The sequence below is a fragment of the Pteropus medius genome, unplaced genomic scaffold (genome assembly GCF_902729225.1).
Source record: "Pteropus medius unplaced genomic scaffold, Ma_sr-lr_union100, whole genome shotgun sequence".
NCBI classification, from domain to species: domain Eukaryota; kingdom Metazoa; phylum Chordata; class Mammalia; order Chiroptera; family Pteropodidae; genus Pteropus; species Pteropus medius.
Window position 1 is genome coordinate 7,527,247 of NW_024352787.1, and position 23,236 is coordinate 7,550,482.

General features: G+C 34.3%; 1 protein-coding gene across 2 annotated transcripts in view; it reads right to left on the bottom strand.

The window, feature by feature from the left end:
* Positions 1–23,236, bottom strand: part of GNAI1 (G protein subunit alpha i1) — a 72,722-nt gene that overhangs the window by 15,099 nt on the left and 34,387 nt on the right. For both annotated transcript variants that reach the window (XM_039848980.1, XM_039848981.1), the window contains 3 exons: positions 11,998–12,040; positions 11,763–11,904; positions 3,618–3,775 (listed from right to left, as the gene is read on the bottom strand). In XM_039848980.1, coding sequence (XP_039704914.1) covers positions 3,618–3,775; positions 11,763–11,904; positions 11,998–12,040 — 343 coding nt within the window. The remainder of the gene's footprint in view (positions 1–3,617; positions 3,776–11,762; positions 11,905–11,997; positions 12,041–23,236) is intronic.

Here is a 23,236-nt window from a genome sequence, read left to right on the forward strand (position 1 = left end):
AAAAATAAACAAAAAAAAATATGCTAGTAGTTAATATAGCCAATAAAGATTATCTAAATCAAAGAGTAAGACATTTTGATGCATGCAATATTCCAAGTTACTGGAAATTTTTACATTTTTGTGTAATCATGTAATACAACCAATTTAAGTTTATATCTTACACAACTCTCACTGAAATGAAAATGTTTATACTTCTCCAGCCACAAAACTCTTCTAACATTTTTTAAATGTTATGTACTTTGTTTCTTAAAGACAGTAGTTAGTAATTCTCCTTGTTGGGAAATAAAACAGACTAATAATAACTTCTTAAATACCCCAAATAACTGTATACCATGTTTCTTAAAATTCTTCATTTTATTTTTTTTTTAATGTAGCACTATGTTTATGTTCTAGATGTTACTATTTTGTTGAGGTTATTGATGCATGCAATATTCCAAGTTCTAGATGTTACTATTTTGTTGAGGTTTTTAAAAGTCTCATTTTTTGAGAGGGTAGTGAGGAAACCTCTGGCAAAAGGCTGAATTCGATGTTCCTTTTTAACCAGCCTTCTGATACAGACAGGAAAACATTATACATGATCCTTCACTCTGCATTTTACTGGCTCTCTAAATCAGTATTCATATTTTACTTCTGATTTTAGTCACTCATTCAACGCTCTCTGCCAATGATGCCAAACATGTTATATGAAAATAACATACCCTGCAAATAATTTTGTGTAGTTTTGTGTCTAATTATATAGTAGAGACCATAATGTTATAGAAAGTAGAGGAATAGAGATTAATGTGAACCTGAGTAGTTAGAGAAGGATTTATGGATAGTGAGGGGTGTTAACAGAAATCTGAATGATGGGACAGAAAAAAGGAATGTCATTCATATTGGGACAAGCAGTGTAACAGTATGGAGGAAGGAAGGGTCACATCTTGTTTCTCAAGAAGTAAGGCCACTGATAGGTTATGCACATCCAAAAATGCAAGAAGTCTGGAATGAATCCTAATGTCTCGTGAATGTGGGGAGCATCACTGCATTGTTTTGTAATACTAGTGGAGGTTGTGAAAGTATTTAGAAAATAAATTTAAGTACAGAGAGGCACCAACTATTACAACTTTAATTGATGTTTATCTTCTGAAACTATCCTTAGTCATTTAGAACAGGGTCTTGCAAACAAAAAAGAGCTCAATAAATACTTGATTTGTTGAAGACTGGAATTTCTAGAGCTAGAAGAATATCTAAACACTGAATTAGTAACCAAAAATGTTTTAAACAGCTGAGTACATATATATGGTATTGACACACAAGAATACACAAAGAGATATAGCTTGAGTTACTATACTGTACTTACTAAATTTAAAAGAATGTTATTATCTTATTATTGCATTGGGAATAATCTTCCAACACTTGATCTGTTTTTAAATCCATATACATAACAATATACCTTATTTTAAGAAAATCTGATTTAATAAACAAACTAAAAAGGCCATGGCAAGATTTTACTAATTGTCCCTATGAATTACTCTAACTACTCTTATTTAAAATGTGATTACTCATAATTTCTTTGCTTAAGACTGCTATAGTTCTAACAGACTCTTAAAAAATACATTTACACATTTTAATAGGACAAAAAAAGAAAAATAGGCACTGTGAAAAATTCCAATTGTTTTAAATAATCAGAAATTTAAAGTATAAATTGGTACTTAGACAGTCTTAATAGACAAGGTGGCAGCATCCCCCATCTGCAGTCAAGGACTCAGAAATCAAAATGCCCTGTAACCACTATAGAGAAAAAGATTTCTAAGACTTCGTTCTTGAAAATGGCTCCATCACTGCCATCTCAAGGTGAGAACTACTAACAATGAAATAATGGGGAGCCAAAACAATTTATTTTTTTTTCTATGCATGTCCAAGCACTATGCACAGGAAAGAGGGCATTGGTCAACAGACTGAGGAGGTCCAGGAAGTTCCCCTACATGGGGAAACAAAATTCAATCTATTGTCCCTGAGAAGCGCTCCTTAATTATTGAAGCAGTTTCTCTTGCTGGGCTCAGCTCAGAGAACTCTTCCGACCTTAACAGTGGCTCCTCTTTAGATTTTTCTGCAGGTGCTGGTGGTGCCAAAGCATATATTTTAAGTCTAAGAGTTGTGTATTGCTCTAAAAATTTTTCTTCTAATTTGAAGACTCTGTAAAGTTTGGCTTATTATTTCGTTCATTATTAAACAAGGGCGTACTGAGTGATGACTATAACATGTCAGGCAATGGAGAAGAACACTGGGCAAAAACAGACCTTACTGAATTTATAGTACACTGGTAGTGAAAGAAAATAATCAAATAGTCTCAATATAAGTATAAATTAAGTTACCTCAAAATAAATGTAAATCTGTGAGTGCTAAGAAAGAAAATATATCATATTATGAGTACATAAAACAGAGAGAAAGGAATATTTCTTAGATGTGAGATATCAGTTGGAGAGATGGGCTACCCATTCAATAAGATGTTACATATACATATCGAAACTACATATGTAATAATATGATTTATATATTTGTAAAACATTAAAAATACAGATTAAGAAATACAGTGTTATAAAAATTGCTATGGGTTATACAATCATGTGGATTATTTATTCATTCACATTGTATCATGTAACACATACTGAATACTCTGATGTACAACAAATAACATGCCATATAATAATGGGGTATGATTCCCGAGGCCAGGTTTTTCACTGTAGCAAAGTGTGTGTGTGTACTTACCTAGACCTTCCAATGCCTAGTATCACCTATCTAATCCTCACTTATGTCCCTAAGAACCAACAGCTGTGTCGAGAATACGAAACAAACTTGGAAAGTAAACTTAAAAATAAAAAAAAAACATGCTTTAAGACTAATTAATGCTACTCATATCTGCCTTGAGTATGTGTGCCAAATTATGGGGAAAAAAATACTTGATTTTTTAAATTCTATGTAGATCACCAAGCAGAAACTCCCTGATTAGGTTTTATCACAACCTGCTTTACAAACTTGCTGGGCAACTGTCTGAAAAATAAGGGCACATTTTTCTTCTAAAAAACAGTACTTAGATATCTATAAACAACACCTAATGCAACGGGGAACATAAAATTGACAATTTTCAAGTGTAAAGCTATTTTGCTCAGTGAGAAAATATCTTGGGCTCACCATGTGCCCCTTCAAATGCAGTGCATATCATTCAAGGTACCTGTTATTGGACAATTAACTCTTCTCAGGCACCATAAGTATAATGAAAAGAACCCAAATCAGTTATCCTCCTTTCTGGCTAGTCCCAGGCAAACTAGAGAGAAACCCGCATTCAGAATGAACTTTGGGAAATTCCAATTACTTTCTTGGAAATATATTGGAAACAGTCCCATTCTGCATGTTTCAATTAGAGTTACATAAGCAGGGGTCTCTTGAGACACTTTTAAACACAAAGAAAATAACAGCATTGCTATCTACAAACACACAAAGACAAAGTTTTCAAATGTTGTTATCCAGAGTTTTATAAGAATGTGCCAGCCGATTCTGCAATAAAATTGCCTTGGAAGTATATTTGACTTGCAAGTAATTATTCATGATAGTTTAGTTCTGAAGTTATGATTACTTACTAAGCTGCAGAATCATTAAGCTGGTACTCCCGGGATCTGTTGAAACAGGCTTGCACACCACTATCTTTCCACAATCTCTTTATAACTCCAGCAAGTTCTGCAGTCATAAAACCTTCTTCAGCAGCTCCAGCAAGCACAAAGAGTTGGCGGGCATCATCCTGAACATTCAAAGACCATTTTTTTAAAAAAAAGTAAAAAGGGACTCTTTACAGATTAAAAAATAAAAAGGGGGTATTACAAATGATAAGTACAACAGTAAATTTCTTTTTTGTTTTTTTACTAGAGTCATAACTTATTTCTCTAAAGCACCACTTTAAAAAGTCGGCTCACCATGTTTTGTGGTTTTTCTAAAGGTATCAAGGCACTAGAAAGCTGGAAGAATGACTACACTTACAGCTTATGAGGTGATATTAAACCAACTATCTCCACTGATGGTCTGTTGTACACTGAAGATAATCACTTTTTAGAAAACATAAGAATGTATGCCTTGCTCCTCTCTCTCAAAAATGTTTCTTATCTAAGAAATACATTAACAACATTGGAGATTATTTTAAGAAAGAATATAGTTAAATGTTAGCTTTCTGATAGTCTTTATAGAAACAAAATAGGTTCATCGAAGGGAGGAATCGATGTGGAATAAACAAAAAGTTTCACAGAATGATCTGAAATTTTCAGGAGACCTTAATATGTGTACGCAGTGTATAAATCCCTTATCTGCAGTTTCAGTTATCCGAGGTCAACTGAGGCCCCAAAATATTAAATTTCCGCATCCACCGATATTATCTGCTCCTGACATCCAACCATGACATCACAGGTGGATGATTCAGGATCACCCAAATCAAATGATCCTCCTTCTGACATCATCAGAAGGTCAGTAGCAGCCTAAGGCTACATCACAATACCTACATCATTCACCTCACCTCATCTCAGCATGTAGGCATTATACATATTATCACATATCATCACAAAAAGGGTGAGTACAGTACATATTTTGAGAGACTACATTCACATAACTTATTATAATTATTTTATTTATTATTGTTGTTAATGTCTAACTGTGCTTAATTTATAAGTTAAACATTATCATAGCTATGTATGGATAAGAAAAAACAGTATATAAAGAGTTTGGTACTATCTGAGATTTCAGGTATCCACTGAGGGTCTTGGAACACATGCCCCACAGACAAGAGGGGATACTGTACATTAAAATCAATGGGCCAGGAGATCGGGGCAGGTGTTTGCTAACACAGGTATAGAAAACAAAATAAGCACAGCTTTGGAATAGAAATAATCATGATGAATACAGGAGACAGCATGCAAAGAATTTAAATAAAGGAATACTGTATATTAAAGCTAAATTTTCCTTAAGTTTTGAGGCTACAAATATTTAGTTATTCTGATCCACAGTAAGTCAGGGCTGTCCAAAGAAATATAATGTGAGCCACTGATGATATTCTAAATTTTCTAATAGCCACATTTCAAAATGTGAAAAAGGTAAAATTAATTTGACCATGTATTTTATCTAACCTATCATGTTATCAATATAAAATTATTAGTGAGACATTTCATATTATTTTTTATACATATTTAATCTTTGAAATCTGTGTTTATATTATACAGACAACACATCTCAATTCAGACTAGACACATTTCAGATACTCATTAGCCACATGTGGGTGGTAGCTACAGTGCTGAACAACACAATTCTACTCTTTAGGTAATAACATGGTCCAAAAATAGGGGAGATGTGAAGTTGCTGTCTTCATAAGAGATTCTCTTTTGACTGAGACTTGTAGCTTTATGTTTATTGGGTGGATAATCCCTATTTTTTTTTCAAAGGGCATTTTTCCCAAGTATTATAGTAGATGTTTATAAAGTAGTGGCACACATAAGGTGTACAGAAGACAAGCATTTGGTGACACCGACAAGCAAAAGGTACTAGCTGACAATATAAATTCATTCTGCTGCCAATTTGTGAAACATTTTCTTTTCAGATGGAGCCACCATCATGAAAAATAATTAAGTCTCTCAGCATGGGAACATATTAGTCGAGCATATGTTTCCCTTTTTAGTAAGTCACATGAGAAATGCATGCAGCAGGTAACACATGTTCAACATCCTCAATAAACCTCAAGGCAACATGGTTTCAAGTCATTCTTAGCACCATTTACCTAATCCCAGTAAACAATTATTCATTTTTCCAAATAATTACCATAGAGAAGTTTCTAAATCTGGTCATCTTTATTAATTAAACAACAACAAACGATTTTCTCCATCCATTTTAGAAAAGTATTTTTTCACTTAGTGAGTTTTTAAATGAGTTTCCATTATAATAAATTTATTTAATTGCAATAATATTTCTTGATACAAAGGACTAATATCTCCTGGTATGGGTCATAAGATCACATTCTCTTCACATTTTCTAGGAAGAAGCCTGAAGAAAAGACATGAGAAACTCTGGAAGCTATATTTATAAACTGCACTCTCTATGACATTCAAAAATGTCTCTTCTCACAAAATGGAAAGTAGTCTCTTTCCCTTAAAAAACTGAGAAAATTCATTTCCATGTCATTAGCAGGACATTCAGATGTTAGTAGACGAAGAGTTAAGGTATCAAATTTAAGCAGAAAGATACTTTGGACACTATTCTACCCAATTTTTGGTTTTGTATAAAAAGAACTAGAGGTGCAGAGAGATTAAGCGACTTATTTAAAGTTCCATAGCTAAGTATTCACTCACTCACATATATCCGCTAGTCAACAATTAGTAAGCAGCCATTGTCTAAGACAGGATAAATTTAAATATTGCAGAATGATGACAATGATCCTTATCTTGCCATGAAATGAGGTCTTTTCAAGATTCTTGTAAAATAACATTACTAAGAAACATTTAGAAAGATAAACATGATTGTGCCAAAACAGTGTGACATAGGGTAAAAAAGGATAGAGATTACTGAAGAAAAGACTGGAGTTTAGTCAGAAGGGCTATGGGTTAGTAAACTAGTTTGCAGGTACTCTTGAGACGCTAAAAAGAAAGAAATGTTATTTGCCAGGCAATCCATGGATCTAACCAAGTTAGTATGTTTTTGAATTACTACGAACTAAATTAAAATAAGATAGTTTGAGAATATATGCTCTAGTTCACATAACTGCATGCTTTGGGAAATTCAGGAAATAAAAATGCTAGCATGTCAAGAGACACATAATATAGTCTCGTTTTCCACTGATGGTCAAGGAACACTTAACATACTGTATTTATTTAGTGACAGAACATTTTATTTGAAACTGTCACCCACTTTATAAGAATTCGGAAGTCTGTCCTCAATGGGAAAAAGGACTTTGATAGCTATCTTATGACATATTAAGGAAGAATCATTAAAGGAAAGAAAGAACAGACTTCATGTTTAGGAACAGAGTAGAAAAAGGAGAATTTTTAGGTCAAAAGATATCAGACTTCAGTTCCATAAGAACACTTTTTAACAATCAAAGCCATCTAAAAAGGAGGGGGGAGGGGAAGTGAGAGATTGAAGTTTTTAAGCACAGGCTAAAATGATTATTTACTGTGATGTAGCAGAAGGTTTTATGAATGAGATTATGAGTTTAATTAGAAAACATCAGAAAGCCCTTCTACAATAGAGACTAAAAATTATGGTAAGAATCTTAAAAATAGCGACACCTAAGAATTTTTGGCCACGGGAATAATATATTGATGTCATGACTGATATGTTTCAATGGTTTAGCTCAATTATTTCACTAATAACATTAGCCATCAATACTAAACACCATATGTGAAAGGTACTTATTTAATCTACCACATTTCTATAGCATATAATCATGCCTATAAATTTAAGGCAGCTATATGGCTTTCATTAAAGTTAGTGTACCCGTAGAGAAATCCTGAAATGTAATGGAGTCCCTACTCCATGGCTCATGGTGCCGATCCCAGACACTAAAGAACTGCTTTGAATAATACATAAATGTAAAACATTTTTCCTCCTCTAAAAACACAAATGTAGTCTAAGTAAAAAATGACAGAGGCAAGGAAATAGGATGTCATTTTTCCTTTTTCCTATAGCATGCTTAAAAGGAGTTTGAAAAAACCTAAAAATAAAATAAGTTAATTTTAACTGCAGACAGCAGAAATCCTAACTAAATTGCAATGAGCATGAGCTTCATTATATCAAGAAGAGAAATTATAATAAATGTGTTACTCAAATATAACTTTTATGTATTTATGAATCTTGTAAGTATATTTTTAAAGTTAATAAAAAAAAAGTGACAGGTTCTACTGTCCGTACAAGAGATAGATACAGAAATATGGGATAACTGATACATGATTGAGGGAAATAGAAAAATACTGTGTTGGAGGCACATACTACATTTCAAATGAAAGTTATTATCACTTTGCCATATACATCAATTGATATTTCTCAGAATCAAAAACAATGTAATTCTATAACCTCATTTTGTTCTGAAACATAAACTGGAATACAAAACTAATTCAAATATTTGGAAAAATAATGAGTAGAAATAACTGAACATTTATAAACAGAATACTGGGGAAGAAGGGCTAAAATTATCAGATATTAAAAGCCTGCCATATGCCTAGTATTAATGTAGATCAATAGGGGAAAAAACCTAAATTTGAATATTATGATAAAGGCAGCAAGATAAATTAGTAGGAAAGGATGTGATTATTAAAAGGCACTCATAAATAATCAGATAGTCTTCAGAAGATGAAAAAAATATAGATCCTTATTACATGCATACAAAATAAATAAGTTTCAGAGGGATTAAAGAAAACAAGAAACAATGTTAAAATTCATTCCCTTAAAGTATTTTAAAATAGTATGAGTATCTGATAAATCTTTGGTTGAGAAGAAGTTTTCTAAATTTAAACATAATGGAAAAAAATTATAGTGGAAGAAAACCGGAAACACAGATTAAAGTCAAGAAAAATGTGAGAAAACATTATTAGTGGATGAAAGGTTAATACATATGTACATAAAAACAAACAAATAGATAACCAAACGACCAATACTCCAACAGGTAAATGAATAAGGGGTGAAATATGCCGCTAACAAAGAGAAAAAATATAGTCAATAAAGATATTAAAAACTGTAAAATTACACTTAAAAATTGAAAATGCAAATGAAATTGAAATAAAATTTACTAATAAATTAACCAGTACTTTTTAAATGTAAAGTCTCTTAAATTCTGGCTACCCAGACTGCTAAAAAAGGGTCCTCTCCTAAACTGCTGCTGGAAAGGTAAATTGATATAACCTTTCCCAAAAGCAATCGAGAAAATCTGGCAGACAGACATAAACTAGTGAAATAAATTACAAAATTAAAGGAACAGAAAAGTAGCCATTATCCAGGAGCATGCTGAGGCTTGAGAGAGAAAGGGAGCTTGTTTAAGTCGATTCAAGGCAACAATTCAAGGGACACAAACATTTCCAGGTTAGTGAAGAGAGAAATTTAAAGAAATAAAACTATAAAAATTCTAAAAAAATAAGAGTAGTTTAAAAAAAATAGTAAGTCGAAGATATCTGTCTAGTAAGACAAACACAGAAATCAGAATTGACTGGAAAAAAAATAAGAGTTCTGTAACAAGAAAAATATTTCAAAAAACTAAAAGAAAAACACTGAGCAAAAATATTTGCAAAATATAAAAGGGTTAATACTAATATTTAAAGAGAAACAATGTGAACAGGACAAGTAATTTAACAGAGTTGAGTGAAAAATATTAAGAGGAGTTTGCAAAAGATATACAAAAAGACAAAATACTCTCCACCTCGGTAAAAAAAAATTGGGAAAAAACTAAGGAAAAAAGATGATATTTTTAACTCATGAGATACTAAAAATTAAAATGTTGATAATATCTAAGTTGGTGAGATTCTGGTAGACACTGATGTATGGTTGCTAGAAAAAGTTATTCACACCGCTTTTCTTCTGAAGCAAATCTCCGGTACTTATCAAAATTAAATATCTGGTTACCCATCGACTCAAGGATAATCCTTCCGGGAACTGATACCCTAAAAAAAATTCACTCTTTGACTATAATTGTTTCTTATCTGTAGAATGCTTTTTCCTTGTTTTTGTCTAGTTAACTCTTACACATTTCGTTACCAAGCTCCAATGTTCCTTCCTCACGTCTAAGCCATGTTTAATTCATCTTTGCATTCCTTAGCACAATTCCAAGAGCCTCATAGTATTTTAAAGATTGTGCGAAGGCAAGGCAACACAAGACATAGAGGGGACTCACAAAACCAGTGTGGGAGCAAAAAGGCATTTGCGTGAAGGAGTTAATAACAATAGCTAAAGCAAACAGAAGTAATAAGCTGAAGGTAAAAAGTTACTAGGCTACAGCTAGAGAAAAGTCTAAAAAGAATAAAGGTTATGGTAAGAGCAGTTACTCCCAGTCAGTCCTGAAACTAAATTCAAGAAATGTTGTTAAAAAAAAGAAAGCAGAAAATGGCAACATTCCTTGAGAGAAAAATATAAAAAGACTTCATAACTGCTTGCAATGACCCTTCATAACCTCCTATAACGTAGGCTACAAAACCTTTCTAATAATCACATATAAGATATAAATGCAGAATACTATATGTAAACTTGATAAAAGGTTTAAATTACTATAATTAGAATTAGTGTAAATTACAATTTATACTAATTCCTTCTTTTATCTAAAGGCGGTTCCCTTCTACGTAAAACTAAGCTTAAAAAGCGTTTGTTGAATGAATCCATGATAAATGAGTAAGTTACAGACTGAATGGATAGTAGATAACATAAAACATGTCTGGATAAGATCAAATCTTGTTTCAGAAATGACAATTTAGAAGAATGTTATGAACTATTATTAAAAATAATCTTGAAATCTACTTGAAAATTTTAATTCATTACACTAAGCTTTTAAATCTTTGTTTAAAAGAGCTTAGCAAATTAATATGTCCCAGTAACTTAAAAAGAAATTTTAGACTAACTCACAAAAAATAAACCATTTATTTTACAAATTTCTCCAATGTATATTTTCTAATGTCTTCTCTCATTTCTTTTCCTATTAAACATGAATTAAGTCTCTATGTTAAAAAAAAAAAAATGGACCGAACACTAAGGTAACAAAAAAGAAAAGTATTCAAAAAATCTTCATAGTGTTAGTAGTGAGGTAGCACACACGCATATTAAATACATAAAAACATGAAGAAACTATAAAAAAAGGAGTAGCAGCAGTAGAAATAATAATACATCTACAATGTACAAAAAAATAAAAATAAAGCTGGATACTCAGTTAAAAAGGTTTCTGAGAAGGTCAGGTTTTACACTAGTTATTAAAAAAAAGAATAGTGAAAAAAACTACACACAAAAAATAAAACTTGAAATAAACAGATTAAGCAAGCAAATAGGTGAAAAGAGGAAAAGGAAAATGTCATATGGACTAGGCCAAGGCTACTTCCAATCAAACTGAAAACAAGTTATTGAGCCAAATTAGGAAGCATAGGCACAGTGCCCTGGTAACCACCAACTGAGTGGCAATCTTTCCATCATGTAATCTCTCCCGGATTCCGTTTCTCTACTGATAAAATAGGGGGTAGAACTAGCTTGTACCCTACAGTTCTTGTCCCTTTAGTGCTGAAATTCTGGTATGTGTTTCCTAACAGCCAATATTTTCCTTCCAAAAACATGCAAACTTTTATTGTTCTCATATGAGATTAGATTGTTTTTTATTCCAGGCATAAATACAAATAATTAGATCATTTTAGCATTCCAAACTACAGAAACAAACTTTGACAAGTGCCAGTGTAGGCAGTTTACTAAACTTGGCAGTATCGACTAAAAATTGTTATGGAGATATGGGGGAATCCAATATCACTTGTTACAGAGAAAAGATTGCAATGGTTACTGAGTTGTCCAAACTATCTGATAGATAAGGAAAGTAGTCTAGCTGTAAAGGAAAGATTGCACCATCCTGTGTGTTCTTATTTCACTCATTTCTAAAGCTTCTGACTCACTTCACTTACTATCCTTTTGACTTCTTTTATAAAATAGTCCTGAGATAGCTGATAAATCTGTCATGTACTATGGTATTATCATACAAGTGATTCTTTTTACTCATCAGGCATGCTGCAAAGAATTTAATAACTTACCGCCCGAGCTGAGTCACCAAAGTCTATCTTCAACCTCCCCATGGCCCTTATGATAGCAATAATTGACTGAATGGTGTTACTGTAGACCACTGCTTTGTACTGTTTACATTCCTCTTCCGAATAACCAGCTTCGTGGATAATTCTAATGAGACAAAAAGAAAAAGAAAATACTTACTTCCTTTGATGGAAAAGTACACTTAAACACAAAGAACAAATTTGTTTTAAAGCTACTTACTTCATTTGCTTCACAATTGTACTTTTCCCCGATTCACCAGCACCTAAAAAAAGTAAGTGTATAGAATAAGAGATTTCTAACTTCATCACATATGTATCCAACTTCTAACACAAACACACAAACACACACACACACACACACACACTTTCTCTTACAGCTGAATTGTTTTATATCAAAACTATCTTTGTTGTTTTCCAAACACATAGAAAAGTTCTCAAAACTAAGTCCCATCTTAGTTTTATTACTTCATATTTAAATTCAATAAATAAAACTCAACTGAAAAAAATGATTTCATTATTATTTGTGTATATTCTCCAAAGCATTAAAAATTTCAATTTTTTATAACTTGAAGCACTATAAATTAGTTTTATTCAAGATTTTGCTCCCCATTGGAAGACGTTTAAACTCTTTGGCCAATTATCATAATTTTATCGTTGCCTCTTATGAAGTAGACAACAGTGGTGCCAAGAAGCCACATAAAAAATAATTTTAAAATTATATGTTAAAATAGCCATGTCTCATGCAATTATGGTCAATCACCATTATTAAACAACTGACATATAGCCAACATGATTTGTTAGCACCAGGAGGCAATGGTATGCAGGGCAGAAATGTCTCCCCATTTTTCTAGCTTCTCTGTAACCCAAGTCATAAACCCGTTCTCAAAACTCTCCTTCACTCTCTACATATACAGCTCTGCTTACAGTTTGAGTCCCTAGTACTATGCCATCGTAACATCAAAAATATTACTGATGACATGGCCTTTTATAAAGTAGAGCCCTCTTATCCTTCACAATTAACAGTAGCTGCTATCCTTACATAAATTTGCTCAATTATGTCTGGCTCCTCTTGATTGATAGATATTGAGACATCTTCATACTGACACAAAACAAATAAGATATGACAAGTCTATCATTTGGCTTCACATTTCTTTGGCCAGAGCTATACATCATGGATGTATTTATTACTGTTTGACAGACAGGGCTCAGGATTTTTATTACCTGGGCCCATATTCCTATTTTCCCAGTGCCATTCCTACAGTGCTTTCTACTCCCAAGCATTACTGAACAACTTACAGTTCCAAGAACACCTACTACTGATCACACCACAAATCTTCAAACATACTGTTTCCCTTGCCAAAGTGTGATCTGCTCTACTTCCTCTTGCCACCACCACAGTGATCCTCTATTAACCATCGAACTTATCTCCTTCATCAAGCTTTCCAGACCCACTGCCCATGTGATCCCTGTTGCCTCTCACTTTGCACATATTTCTATCTGAATTCTCAGCAGCTAATTTGCACTAGACATAGGCAATCAACCAGAAATATATTCGAATTTATTTAAGCTATTTATGGCTGATACAATTAGATGGCAAACTTCTGGACTTCATTCTCTCGGCCTCTTTCTCCCTCCAGCTACACACAGACGCACACATCCAAATCAGAGGCATTTGAGAATAGGTTATAGTTAAATGTCTTATTTGAAAATTTTGGAGAAAAATACTGCTTAAATTTTACTTGTGATCTGATATTCAAGAAAATTTTCCCAAGATATGGGCACATTAAGTAGAAAAGCAGGAACTGAATAAATAATGAGGGCATTCTTCATTTACAGACAGCCTTTGAATCTTTCGGGGCATCTGCCAATAAAAACAATTCCAATATAAACAACCCATTATTTATTAATCAACAAGAGTGTACTTGGTTTTGTGAAAAGCATAGTTATAGACATTTTGGCTCACGCATTCTCTGATTCTGAAGGTCCACTACAAGAAACACATCCTAGGCAGTTTCCAGCAAAGCTATCTTCAAGAAGGCCCTCTAGGTTTCTAGAGCATTGCAAATTGAGTCAGCAGCAGCCACGCTGTGATCATGGGACATTCTAAATCCATGTAGCCTAACACAGAGGTGGCGATTCCATAAGCACAGCGAGATTCAATGAACAACCGCCCCATGGTCCATTCCATCAGTGAAACAACAACTCAAAGACCTAGAGAAAGACTCACATGCTATAAACTAGTAAGGTCTGAAAGCCATGTAAAGGGAGAAATAAAAAATAGTAAAGTGGCATGGGAAGCTTAGCTTACTTTGCAATGAGCATCTAGTCATGGCTTGTGGTTCAAAAAATCCTGAAATCTGTTTAACATTAAAAAGTGGGGACAGCTTTCTTATTAATTAAATTTCTACCTAATTTCTTGCTAGTCACAAGTACTCTGTGTGGAATACATATCCTAGAGGCAGAAACGCTGAAAAAAATACTTTTCAAAGCTTAGCAATTTTTGTAATTAGTTTTCAATTCTCACTTCCACAGTCTTAATAGGAAAATTACAAACACTGCATGGTTATGGTTTCAACATTCTAAATACTGGTATTATTTCCACATAGAGTACAGGAAAGAGTTAAAGGTTGTTCTCTACAAATAAAGTGAGCACAGTCATGTTTGAAACACTGGCAGGAAGCAATATTATTTAAAAAAAAAAAAAAAATTGGAAGGTAGCTGAGGGGCAGGGAAGGGAGAAAAAGGTAAATTTTCCTAACAGTGCTCAGCTAGGCAGCTATTGCTTTTCACCTAGATCCAGAGGTGGGATTAAAAGAGTTGGATTACTCTCTTTTCAAGAAGAAACAAGGAATATACAACATGTATTGGTCAGGAAAGATCAAAGTGTGTGACCACTGCTTAGTCACAAGGCCAGGCTGGTCAAGGTGACTAAGTGGCTTGTAAAGTAACTCTCAACAAGCTGGTCACTGTGAAAGAAGTGAGACTTTAGTGGGAAGGAACAGTAACTCCCAAGGAGTCAAGAACGTGTGGAATGTGGCCATGATAGGCCCGTAACTATAAAGGCACAGGTAAGATCACTAAGGGCATACCTCAGGTCTCTAAGGAGGCAGTGGCTGATAGAAAATTCTATCTCCGAGAGCAAATATTTAGCCAAGCAGGTGTATGAAGTGGAGCTCGGCATCTGATAATAAGACACCATGCAGATGGTGGAAGAGCCTCCAGAGTAACACTGAGAGGGATCTCATCTGCAACTCTGGGTCTCATGGACTAGGAAATGGAAATGCATCAAGTTCAGACAAGTGGTGATGGTGGGGGAGACTAAAATAAATCGAGATCTAAGTAAAGTAACCTTTGGCTAGATTCCAATTCCTTGAAAACAAGTATGCCAAGTTATCATTATAAAAATGATAATCAAATTGTACCTACCTCTGATTTTGTTGAGGGACAGTATAGGAAATTCCAAGTTTTAACTGCTGGCAAAGTTTAAAAGAAAAAAAAAGAAAACCTCTGAGCTCAGAAAATACTTTTTTTTCTAAGAAGATTCTTTTTCTAATTCTCTGCTTAGGGTCATATTTATATCATTTATTTTTCTTCGCTTCAGGATTATAAACTGCCCAACATCACAGGCTATTCAAAAACTATTAAAATGCTGATTTCAAATTATCTTATGCTGAATTCCTGATGCCACTACTCTATTTTTAAGAAATCCTACTTTTTATGTAGAATTTAACAATTAAAAATTTTTACATTGAATAAAACTAAATTACAATTTAGCTTAAACTGGAATAAAACCAAATTACAAGGGCATTTAAAGTCACTTCTGATTATCATAGTGCTACTATAAGATTAACAAGATCAAGGTCCTTATATTTTAAAAGCAAATAAAGGGCACAAGGGCAACTGTGAATTAAAAATAAGAGGCTTAATTAGCCCTGTTGAAAGATTTACCTCCCCTTCTTAGACATTTATTTTAGAAAAATTATCATTTTATGTAACTTTTTCTCTCTTTGAAATGTATGTGTGTATGTGTGTGTATTCCATACTTTTGGAAACCAACTAGGCTTTGTGGGTGGAGGGGAGCATGTTTATAACTCAAAATGTCTTTCTCCAGGACCTGGGAGCCATTTCTTTGAACTGTAAACATTAAGGGAGGAGATGGTGCCCGTCTCACAGTTTTGGTGGGAGGGTAGGATCCTAACTAGGGTGAGTGCCTGCTCCAAATTGCAAAACTACCTCCTGTCATAAAGTTATGAGAAATTCAATTCTCCTCTGTATAAAGCCAATTAGTTGACACAAATGGTCTCCCCAGTTAACAGGTAAAGTTAGGATGAACTACAAGGTATGATATAAAGTGCTGTCAAGCCTCTTACTTAAGGACTAGTTATTGTTTATCTTGAAAACATGTATGTAATAGGTTGTATCAGCTTGGCTATATAAGGGATGCGATTCCTTTCTGTCTCTGCAACTTTTAATGGACTGCCTATGATGCACATCACACTCTGGTTCCATACTTATTCAATAATAAAAGTGTTTTCTTTCTCTACTACTTTTATGAAGAAGATTGCTGGGTTGGGAGAAGATTTTGTTCCTAATTATAATTCCCCAACAGGGGTAATAATCTAAAAATCTTTTAAATTTAGCTATAAGAAGCTATGAATTTATGTTTAAATACATATATACATATTTATGGCATATGTCTGATGGTAAACATGCAAATCTAGATCCTTCAAATGACCCCTTTCCCTAATCCTCACATTAAAAAAACTACTCTTTGAGCCATTTATGCCTGAGATAGGTATCATATTATTAGACTGAGCAAGAATGAGTGCACACACAAGGCTACTCTAGGAAGGCAAAATAAAAGAAAGGAGAATCGTGGGCTCTTTCCTGGCAGCCCAAAGAGACCACAAACACCAGCCAACTGAACTGAGAAATCAATGTTTCTATAAGTCAAGTCTACAGAGTCACAAGGAGAGAGTGAGGAAGAGTGGAGGACTGAAGGCCACAAGCATATTCTTAGAGGTCTGCAAGTTTTCTTCAAAAAATTTTAATTCAGTATTTTTGTTCGTATGACAAGAAACAATATAAGAAATTCTGAGTCACTTGAATAACTCCATATGACTGAACAGAGCCATACAATTTCAGAGTCTGTATTTGAGTTTGTGTTTAGAGGTGCCTAAGATACTTAAGTGCCGAACACTTCACCTTGCGTGGGGACCCATCCATGCACCACTCTATCTGGTTTGGCTGTCAATCACTAGGCCCCTTACCACAAAGGGGTCGTGTATTTCCACCTGGCCAGTTTGTCATAGGGAATCCAATAGGCTTATAGATCTTATACAAACCATCAAATAAAACATTTTACAAATTAGTATATGTAAATATGTTTATGTGTTATATGTATGTATATATACACACAAAATAATAATTTTGGATACAGTGATTTACCGCCCCCTCCCCACAAAAGGAATGAGATCTAGGCACCAATGAGATCTAGCCTTTTATAAGAAAGCTATCAAGAAAAATCACAGCACTAAAAGAATCATGTGAAATCTGGCCCACGGAAGCCATTTTCCATGATTATGTCATGAAAGACATCATTGGAATAAAGGGCCAAAACACAGGGAAGGAGCAGTGAGACGCTGAGAGAAAGCTAGGATGAGAGAAGCCTGATGGCAACACTTGAACTTTTAGATGAAGTCATACTTAGGGAGAATATGTACAATTTACCATCCAAATTGGAACACTTTTGAGAGTTAGAGGGGGCACAAGCATAAACCAGGACTGAGCTGGGCAAAGCAGGAAGTTATCACTCTAGTCATAATTGAAGATAATTTCACCTTGATTTCCAAGCTATGACAGCCAGTTATGAGTTTGCTTTTTGTAACATAGATCCAAAAAGTTTGGACTAATCCTGTGCCAAGTAGTATTACTTTAATTATCTTGAGCTAATGAGGGAAAAACAATGGAGGTTAATGATGCATTTGGGCCAAGTGAAGATCAAATGATAATGACCGTATTCTTTACAAAAGAAAGTTACATAAGTTTAGATAGAGAACAGATGTGGGAAAATTAGTCATTATATAGCACACTATAGAAGAGGTATGCAAATTCCAAAAAAAAAAAAAACATTGTAAGTGCAATTTATTGTGGCTAATATATCATTATTTGTCACATTAAATTAGTATTAATTTTAGTTTTTAAATTTATATATAAATTCATGTAATTGTTGTTTTATATTTCATATAAGTCCTATAAACATAAGGAATGTTGCTTCTAATAAAAGTTATACACATTTATGAAAAAAATTTAGAACCACACAAGGGGAAAACATTCTCCTTCATAAGAGAACCATACATCACTTTCTCTAAAACTCAATTCTATTTGTTCTCATGGTTTTTGCTCAGCTATCTACGATAATGACTACTAAATAATACATACAAACTTTCTCAATTTTTCCTATGTTGACCTATAATCCTCCATGGGTCTCTCTCACATTTCTGAACACGTGTGAGAGGAGGCACTGACTGCCTTTCTTCTCAACCATCTTTTCAAGAATGTATATAGAGAACAGTCTTAGAAGACAATGTCTCCCACTGGAGCTAAGAGCAGGCCTGTTTACTGTCCAGTATATTAAAGATAATATACCCTCTGGGACAAAGGCCAGGCAGGCTTACTGCATATTATAAAAAAAAAAAAAAAAAATTGGCAATCGCTAAGTTAAGGGTTCCTCCATCGCCACATAACTCACTGCTTGTGTAGCCATCACCGGGCTCCCTTTATGTTGCCCTTGGGTTATTGGGGCTTGGTAAATCACCATAAACGCTGACTCTCTAGCAACTGAAATTGTTGTAATGAAGTCCTTTTTGTCTCCAAATCAGGAATCTCATGTCTTCTGCTAGAATTCATGAAACTACATTAGGCTAACTTTTTAGCTTGTAATTAGAGCTGAGCCTCAGACACTGAACAGCTCTGGACATAATGTTTTGCTCAATTTATAATTCCTAAATTTCTGGCAACTAAGTCAACACTTTCAGCCATTGTCCCTAAACCTGTACCTAATCTTTTTTTTCCCTTCTTCTAAATGGTAGCTCAAACAGGTTTGTCCAATAAATCCTAAGAAACATAACAGTGGTTTTCGAAGTATGGTCTAAAAACCAACAGTATCAGCAATACTTAAAAAAAAATCTACATTCTCACTCCCCACCCAGAATTTACTAAAATAGAAACACTGTGAGTGAGACTCAGTGGTTTGTGCTTTAATAATCCCTCGATGTGATTCTGATGCAAGCCAGAGATTGAGAAGCAGTGAGGTAGAAGAAAGGTCAACTCCTTTCTTTTTTCTTGACCAGTGATCAGAATAATTATATCCATCTAGTTGTTCACTAGCTATAATAAAACTAATATATTACTTTTATGAAATAATCATCTTCTCTAAAAGTAAGATAAGTAACATTGTTTTACATTTCTGCAATAGCTTATTAAAAGGCAACTGGATTCGTATATCTACTTCTGCATTTAATATGGTGCAATATATTACTTTTGTTGAAGTATATGAAGAAAATCCATTTCCAAATAATTATGTAATTAGGAAAGGAAAGAGCATTTCAATAGCATTTACAGATCATTGTGGAGAGTATTCTTTGGTTCTATACCAAAATTTGAAAGCAGTAGCTAAAAGTTTGGTTATAATGCATTTCTACGAACTTTTCATACTTTGGTACTTTAAAACCCATTGGTCTATGTTGTACTTGGAATGAAACTTTGACCCATGTCTGATCTGTAAATTAGTTCAGTGAGTTATACAGAATAGAATATTGACATAATTTCAATGTACGAAAACACCACCTTTTAATATTACCCATAATTTCATTAGAAGTGGCTTTAGGTCTTGGGAAGATGTCAAGCCCCAGTAGTGGGGACAAGTTTTTTAAACTTCGATTATGTATGTATGTATGCATGTATGTATTTAGCACAAAGGTTCAAATTTTATTACTGGCAACAAATACTGTTAGCTGTTTTCCTAGAAGTGACAGACTAATTGTGACAAATCCCCAAGTTGAACTAACCATAATTTATCTCACTCTTTCAAGTAATGGTATTCCAGAAAAAGAGCAACTAGTTTAACTCATAACTCAATCACACAACTGCTTTTTCTCAAGATAATCAACATATCTCAGCACACATTTAAGTACTCTGGATGTATTTCACATCTGGCCATAAAGAATATTTAAAGAGCTGAGTACCTAATGATCCAGATTTAATAAAAATAATGATTTTTATGACTTCAGCATTCTTTATCATAAGTACATAATGGTGAAGAATACAATGACTATTAGTTCAAGTGGGTGCTATCGACTCGATTTAGCAGTTTGATCCATTATTACTTTGATACCATCAGAGCAAACAACACAATAGAAAAGGCAAAGAACATCTTTGTGTTACTATGATAATGGTCTCAGGAACCTCCAGGATCTATGGATCACCCCTAGAATGGCTGATTTAATTTCTCTCTCACCCACTGGACTATAAGCTATGAGGGAAGATAGCCCTTGGTTTCATAACCATGATATCCCCAAAGCTTACTCCTAAACTTACCCCACAGCCGTAGAGCAAGAAACATTTATTCACTGGCTGGATGACTGGGAAGGCAGGAGAGAGAGAGGAAGGGCCATGAAGAAAGTGTAAGAAAATTTAAGTGACTATAAATATGAACAGTGGAAGGAGAATTCTTTCAGAGGACCACGAGAAATAAAGAACAAGTGTGGTAGAGACTTGTAACTGCCCATAACACAGGTTCTCTCCTTCTATCGTATTAACAGTATGACTTCCAACATGGCAGCTAGAGACTACAGTTCTCATTCTCCCTTGCTGCTAGGTATAAGCCACATCGCTACGTTTCTCACCAATGACATGTGATGTGTGTATAAAAAGAAAATACAGCCAAGGATTATCTCTCTCCTGATTCTTAGATGAACTGGAAAACAGGTATGCCTATAGTCTTGTTCCAACAATGCCCAGGGCACAGTGGCACAATGAGAAGGCAGGAGTGTGGTCCCAGAATGCCCACGTGAGGCACAGCACCCCAGCACTATCTAACCATGGACTTATCACATGGGAGAAATAAACATCGATCTTCTTTAGGCCACAGTCAGATTAGGTTTCTTTGACACAGAGCTGGCCTTTAGACTAGTAAACTTTTAAAACATTGTCTAGATTTAAATATACAAGAATATAAACATGTAGATATACAAACAAAACAAAGAAGTACCAAAACTTACAAATGTTTTGGTTTTTGGTTTTTTTTTTAATCACCATAAAGTGAAAAGGCAAACTACAGAAGAGGAAAAAATATTAGTAATTAACAAGTATCAAAAGTGTAGATTTCTTTAATTCATAATGAATTAACATTGACAAAAAATAAAAATATTCTAAATGGTAAAAAACAAACATAATTTATAGAGAAAAAAACAAAAATATGTAATATTTTTAAACTATATACACACACAAACGCACACAAACACACACATACACAAACACACACATACACACAAATATAGCTGTCCTTCGGTATCTGAGGGAACTGGTTCCAGAATCCCACCTCAGACATCAAAATCCAAAGTTGTTCAAGCCCCCTATATAAAATGGCATGGTATTTGCATACAAACTATATTTGCATACAGGCTACAGCAGGGTATGCCTACACATCGCTTCCTTTGTATGGATTCAGCATAGTGCTCAGCACATGGCAAGTTCAAGTTTTGCTTTTTGGAACTTTCTGTTTTTTTCCCAAATATTTCTAATCCACACTTGGTTGAATCCGTGAATGTGAAACCTGCAAATAAAAAGGACCAACTGTATACATATATTCATGCAAAGAAAAGTACACTGAAAGAAATAGACTGGAAAAGGTTCATATCTGAGTAATGCAATTTTATTCCTCATTTTTGTAATTTCCAAATTTTTACACTGTACATAAGTTTGGATCAACATTTTGTAATTTTTGGTCATATCTCTTCCACGATTAAAGTTGAATAAAATCATCTTCTTTAATCTTATTTGCTTCAACTCACGTTCCCATCTCATTACTCACATATATAAATCTCACATTCTAATCACAGCAAATTTTACTCCCAAGTTTCATAATTCTTGTCTCATTCCTCTCCCCTACTACTCCAAAGTAGAGCTTTTTATTAACATGGGCACTAAAAAGGACCACACCATGTTTAGGCAGGGGAGCCTCTGGGGCTCAGTTTTCCTAGCCAAGGCAAGGACTGTAGAATTTTCAGGGAGTGTGGAAACTGAGTTGACCAACACTGGGCCTCCTACTTGGCCCAATATAGCAGGTGTGACAATCACCAAGACCATAACCCAACAGAGACTCTGGTGAGAAATTCTGGGGTCTGCACCTAGAGGCAGCTCAAGCAACCTGGCTCTAAGTGAGCCATGAGTTACAGCACCAGAGACTTCAATTGCCAGGAGCACCCAGGTCAGAACCATCACCTTCAAGAGCAGAGAAGAGGCAGAGCACATCACATCTAAGAAACTAGAGTCTGTCTTTGCTACAATGAGTTTAAGTCACTCTTCCCTTCCTCTCCACCCTCCCACTGTCCTCTGCGCCAATTAGGGAGAACAACAGGAGGAAGGGTGGCAAATTATGAAACATTTTCATCTAAGCACTACATAAATGGACTATTTAAATGATCAGACTGAACTAAGGCTTTACCAATATTTTGTAATTTAGAACATTTTATAATTTTCCCTACTAATCAGCAGGTAGGGGTGAGCAGGAGGTAGGTTGATTTTAGGCTAAATTAAAAAAAAAATAGTGTGAATTAACTCTTATAACCTTCATTATTAATAAATAAGCAATGGTTTCTAAGCATATTTAGAAAGATACACAGACATACTTTTCCCTGTCAAACGTCTCACATTGTACATACTCTCTCCATCGCCTGCTCTGAGGAATTATCAAACCAGACCTGGATGACCCATGTGTTTCGAACATGATGTGAGGTAATGTCATTCTCTCACCACTCTAAACATTTCCCTTCAGTAAGTAATCCAAAGCATACACAGTAAATCTCATTTAATGCCATCGATACTTTCTGGAACTTTAAACTTAATGACATATAATGAAACCAGTTTTACCACAGGCTAATTGATATGAACAAGAGTTAAATTCCTATGGCATCTTACCAACAGCATAACAAAATGACTTTGAATGAAACAGCATTATTCAAGGACCTGCTGTATCACCATTCCCTTTTTCTATTTTCACCAGCTCATACTAAATCAATTCCGTTTGACATCACGCTTTTGGCACATACATATGTACCTTCAAGTTTTAACTAGGATTCTGGTTCAGGCAATGGAAGTGATCTAAACAAGAGAGAAAGAATGCCATCTCTCACAGAGCAGTTGAAATGTGAACAATCCGGGCTCACAGTCAGCTTGAC